The sequence below is a fragment of the Hevea brasiliensis genome, unplaced genomic scaffold, assembly GCF_030052815.1.
Source record: "Hevea brasiliensis isolate MT/VB/25A 57/8 unplaced genomic scaffold, ASM3005281v1 Scaf37, whole genome shotgun sequence".
In the NCBI taxonomy this organism is placed as follows: domain Eukaryota; kingdom Viridiplantae; phylum Streptophyta; class Magnoliopsida; order Malpighiales; family Euphorbiaceae; genus Hevea; species Hevea brasiliensis.
In genome coordinates, this window is record NW_026614884.1 from 173,253 (window position 1) to 179,163 (window position 5,911).

Sequence of the window (5,911 nt, forward strand, 5' to 3'; positions counted from 1 at the left end):
TTGACATGAGCAAGTAAAGTAATAAGCCTACTTTTGAACTTAGTTATTAGCCCATCTCCATGATGTGATATATTATTATTAAACTTTCTATCAAATTTATCACATAGTCTCTCACTGTATTACCATTACCATCAACCACAACCACCTTAAACTGTTCCATTCCTATTAATGAATGATTGAAATGTCAATTATGGGCCTTAATTTTGACATAGGCCCATCTAAAGTCATAATGGGCTCGGACTCTTACATCCGTTTTCTAACTGTGCCCAAAATTTGGAACTAAGGTCCAAATACGGAATCTAGAATCAGAATAACGTTACGAAAGCCCTAAAAGCAGAAAACAGGCGCCCGAAGCACACAGCCAAGAAAAATTATGGAGAACAAACCCAGAAAACGCGGCCGAAAACCCAAGAAAATCCCGGCTACAGAAACCATGGACTTTCAATTCACCACCAATGTGCCCCAAAACGACAATGTTTCCCTCCCCTCCATCGCCACCACCACCACCGCTGCTACAGAAACCCCTAGCACTGGCGCTAGTCCTTCTCCTGGTCGTGCCCGCGGAAGACCAAGAAAAACTGGAAAACATACTGAAAAATCGGAACCCAAGTCCCCAGAACGGAGGCTGACGCGCCACGGAGAGCAGAACGGAGAATTCTATGTGCCCGCTGCGGAGATTAGGCATAATAATATAGTGGGGGTGGTTGCAGCGGCGGAGTGGGAGAGCGTGGTGAAAGTGGTGCCGGCAATGGATGCGGTGGTGAAGGTGTTCTGCGTTCACACTGAACCTAATTTTTCATTGCCATGGCAGCGGAAAAGGCAGTATAGTTCGAGTAGTAGTGGGTTTATTATTGGGGGAAGGAGAGTGTTGACAAATGCGCATTCCGTCGAGCATCACACTCAGGTTAAGCTGAAAAAACGAGGGTCTGATACGAAGTATCTGGCTACTGTATTGGCTATTGGCACCGAGTGCGATATTGGTACGAAAATTCAATAACTTTGATATCTATGTTTATATACACTAGCTTTAGCTTGTTTTTAAAGAAATGGCTACTGTACATTTCGCTCTTTAGGAACCTATTGAAAAGAATTTTGGATTCTTAAGTTAGAATTGAAATGCTAGTCTTGTTTATTGCAACATATGGAGTGAGTTTTACTGGGTTGGGTTGGATAGTTGGATAACTGTAATGTAAAAATGTACAGTATGAACTTATTGGTTTTCATCATGTAAGAGGAGAGGAATGTAAGAGAAGCTGATCTTTTTGGCTTTGTTCGATTTTGAACGAGGTTTTTTAACATGTTGAGTGAGATATTGATCTACTTTTATTGTATTTTAAAATTTGTTAAAAGAAAAAAGGGGGGGGGGGGGGGGGTTTGTGGTGGTGTGTGGGGGGTGTTTGGGTTTTTTTGGGGTTAGGGAACAAATGATAACTTGTGTGAATTTATTGGGTTATTGAATAGAATTCTAATGATTAAAACCTATTAAGCCTGATGATTTTGCTATGTTTATTCAGAGAATATTAGCAGTTTATTTAAATTATGGATTTGTAATGTTTGTGATAACGTTGATAGTAGAATGTGTATCATAAAATTTCCTTTAAAACAAAACAGGGACTGAATGTCACTTGTTGTAATATTATGAAATTTAACGATCACAAAACTGATACTTTTTTTAAGTTTATTCCTTATATTTGTGCATATTGGAATGGTTAAAGACTTGAGCAGTATCATATAATTTCCTTTGCTTTATTTATCTGTTTAATTGGGTGATGACAAATGCATAAAAAGAATAAAGAGCAATTAAGATTTGTTAAAATATATAGTTTTAATTTTACTTTCAAGTTGCTTGCCAACGCTGCATGATCTTTTATTCATCTTTGTAATGCTATCATCTTATTAAATTAAGCAATATCATGGTATGCTAATGAATGTCTTTATCTGTGAAACAGTTTATGGTTGTAACAAATCTCTTTTTTCCTGATGCTACAGCATTATTGACAGTTAATGATGATGAATTTTGGGAGGGAGTTACTCCTGTTGAGTTTGGAGATCTGCCTGCCCTTCAAGATGCTGTTACTGTTGTGGGTTACCCAATTGGGGGCGATACAATCTCTGTGACAAGTGGTGTTGTCTCACGAATAGAGATACTATCTTATGCCCATGGATCAACTGAACTTTTGGGGTTGCAGGTTATAGAATACACATTCTACTTACTAATGTTTTATCAGGCTTCCTTGGTAATTGACTGTTGATATATCCAATGGATATCTTCTTTATGGAATTCTAATGCAGATAGATGCAGCCATAAACTCTGGAAATTCTGGGGGCCCTGCCTTTAATGAGAAGGGCAAATGTGTTGGTATTGCATTTCAATCTCTGAAACATGAAGATGTGGAGAATATTGGCTATGTTATACCCACACCAGTTATAGCACATTTTATTTGTGATTATGAGAAGCATGGGGCCTATACAGGTATCTTTTGCATTTCTCCTATTTTGCTTGTGTCCCTTCCCCCACTCCTCAAGATATTTCTTTAACTCCAGATACAATGATGGACACAGAATACAATTGTTTTCTCTTCTTGCTTGATTGAGTTAGAACTGGAAACTGGAGATAAACTTATTTATTCATAATTTTTGTGATGTTGTAGTTGTAAATATTATTCTCTTTTTAACTTAATCCGGTCTGATTTTGCACTGCATTAGGCTTTCCAGTTCTTGGAGTTGAGTGGCAGAAGATGGAAAATCCTGATTTGCGTATGTCAATGGGGATGGGGCCTGATATGAAGGGTGTACGCATTAGAAGAATTGAACCAACAGCGCCAGAATCCCATGTTTTGAGGCCCTCTGATGTCATCCTGAGTTTTGACGGGGTTAAAATTGCTAATGATGGAACAAGTAAGCATTGTTCTGTATAACACATCTGCTGCGTCTGCAGCCTAAAACTTTTGTTTCTTCTTTTTCCCCCCCTTCTTTTAAACTTTTTAATTTTACTCTTTCTTGCATATTCATTTTACTACATAAGTATTGTGTCATTTTAAATAATTGTGTCTTGTAAGACCGTATTGCACTAAATACAGTTAGATGAGCTGAAACATCATATGCATGGATGACATTATCATTGAATCTTTTTTTATTTTTTTTTTATTATTTTTTTTAAGAAAGGTTTCATTGAAGTAGAGTTAATGATTTTGAAATTCTTGTCAACTAAGTTGATGGGCTTGAATTCTTCCTTTTATATGTTAACAGAATTTATTGAATGTGATTATATAAATATTAATCACATTTTCATTTTTTAATAACTTCAATACATTTTTTTAAAATTCAAATTTGTGATTTAAACCTAGAAATTAGCATGATAATTATTACAGAACTACTTATCCTAAAGTTCCAAGGCTTCCAATAAACAACTTAAAAAATTGCTATGAGCAATAGATTTGAAACATGGCTGATTGATCTAACTCTGTTAGAACAGTTTTCTAAAAATTAGTGTAAATTCAGAAAATACGACAGATTGTGTATGTAATTGAACAAAAAATCAAAGTATAGGCTCTAAAATGCAAATTGGAACAAAGTGTTGGATTTTTTGGTTAACCTTTGAAAATACTGTTATATTCATTATTTTTAGCCTGAAAGCCTTTCTTGTATCAGTTTCATCAATACTGTTGTTGTGAAATATGTGTGCAAACATTATCCTAATCCTTTCTTTGGGATTGTTTCAGTCCCATTCAGGCATGGAGAGCGAATTAGTTTCAGTTACCTTGTTTCTCAAAAGTACACTGGGGACAAAGCTGTGGTGAAAGTTCTCCGCAATTCAGAGATACTTGAATTCAACATAAAACTTGCAACTCACAAACGGTTGATCCCAGCACATATCAAGGGCAAACCTCCTTCTTATTATATTATTGCTGGATTTGTTTTTACTGCTGTATCTGTTCCATATCTGCGTTCTGAGGTGTGTGCTAAACTTTTAACAGTTTCATTGTTGTTCTTGTTCTTGTGGTTTGTTCCTTCTCTTCTGAAATTTTGCTCTATTCTTTACTTTTCAATTTATTTTTCTAAGAGCATTATTTAATCAAGTATGCCAATCCTGTACATGCATAAACCATTAGAATGTGTTTGTCATTCATGTGTGCTCAATGGTACTTTCATTTTGATGGGTTCCTAAGTTTTGTTCTTCACTGCTTGAAAGATATTGTTAATTACTTGCAGATCAAATATGCTGCTTAAACTCTGAACTATTGCTACTGTATGTGATAGAAAATGTTATCTAATTGTTAACATTGTTTCTGTGCTGGCTTTAACAAAACTAATTGTGGTCTGCCGCCCTAAGAATAATCTTTCCGTTACATTTTTCTCTGTCTTCTACCATGCCATATGTCAACTAGAGGATATAATCTGCAGTGGCTAAATTAGCCTTATTAACAGTTTATCCTTTAGGAAAATTTCAAACATTCACTGTGGATGTTAGGCATCTAGTGCAAACATGTCAAAGCAAAAAAAGCTTTTGCACCCTTCTCTTTCTCTTTTATATTTGTATCATGTCAAGTTTAGAACACATTTCACACAAGTCACGAGGGCCTTTTTGTTCAAGTTTGAGGTTCCCATCACTCAGCTGAGGCACATGCATCCCCCCACTTTTAGTGGGTTAAGATCAGCATACTGCCTGCAAATGAAAGAAAATGTTTTGAATTCTTTATGAAATTTAACACTGGTATTGTTTGCTGGTGTTGGGATATATTCATATAGGATTGCAACCTTTATCTAGTTATATTTATTGGTATGGTAGCTTAGTGCAGCAAGTGGTAACTGTTTAAATTGTGTTTGGCTGCAGTATGGAAAGGACTATGAATTTGATGCTCCAGTCAAACTATTGGACAAGCATTTACATGCAATGGCACAATCTGTAGATGAACAGGTGGTTGTTGTTTCACAGGTCAGTCTCTCCTCCCTCCACCAACCAAACCCACCATAACACCCCTCCCCACACCTCCCCCCCCCCCGGTCTCTGCAAAAATAAATAATAATAATAATAATAATAATAAAAGCTTCACACTTGAAAGAAAAATATTGTTCTATGTCTACAGCCAGAGGTAGCCTTTTTTTTTCCATTTTAAACAAAAAAAAAAAAGAAAAAAAAAAGAAAAAAGAAAAAGAGACAATTCACTTCATATATGTGTTTTTGAAACGGTTATAGGTTCTTGTGGCTGACATTAATATTGGATATGAAGAAATTGTCAACACTCAGGTATATCACTCAATCGAAGATGTAACATTGTCTAAGATGCCTTAAAAATTACATTGTTACTAATCTGTCTGCCATGCAGGTTCTGGCTTTCAATGGCCAGCCTGTGAAGAATCTGAAGAACTTGGCTGACATGGTGGAGAGCTGTGATGATGAATTTTTGAAGTTTGACCTAGAATACCAGCAGGTTTTTTTCTCTCTACCTCTTCTCCCTCTCTCTTATTGATTAAGAATTTTGAGTTCAAAATTTCTCTCTGCAGATAGTGGTCCTACACACCAAAAATGCCAACGCAGCAACTTTAGATATCCTTGCAACACATTGTATACCTTCTGCAATGTCTCATGATCTTAAGACTTGAGAAAAAAATAAGTCTGTAGGCGGCAAATATTCCAATTTTGAAACACGACAGTACATGATATTCAGTAATGGGGGGGTGGGGTTGGGTGGTTGTCGGCGGGGGTGTTAAACTACTTTGTTACAGTTTGATGGTCTCAATGGTAGTTGTGGTGTGTATTTTTCTTATATTTGTATCCGCGCACTCTCACACACACATGCACGTCTATCTATTTATCTATATACATTAAGCGGCCAAGTTTTACTTAAAACTGCCACGTGGCTCAAGGGAAACTTGACATGTTTATTTAATAATTATTTTTTTCTTGAAT

The 5,911-nt window shown here is 36.2% G+C and overlaps 1 protein-coding gene across 1 annotated transcript; it reads left to right on the top strand.

Moving 5' to 3' along the window:
* The first annotated feature begins 337 nt into the window (after window positions 1–337).
* On the top strand, window positions 338–5,672 carry LOC131177234 (protease Do-like 9). The gene is made up of 9 exons (XM_058142195.1): window positions 338–980; window positions 1,990–2,189; window positions 2,293–2,473; window positions 2,707–2,898; window positions 3,723–3,955; window positions 4,835–4,936; window positions 5,198–5,248; window positions 5,328–5,432; window positions 5,506–5,672. Exons 1-9 carry the CDS (start codon window positions 374–376, stop codon window positions 5,602–5,604), a joined length of 1,770 nt encoding a protein of 589 aa, XP_057998178.1. The 5' UTR covers window positions 338–373; the 3' UTR covers window positions 5,605–5,672.
* Window positions 5,673–5,911: the final 239 nt, after the last annotated feature.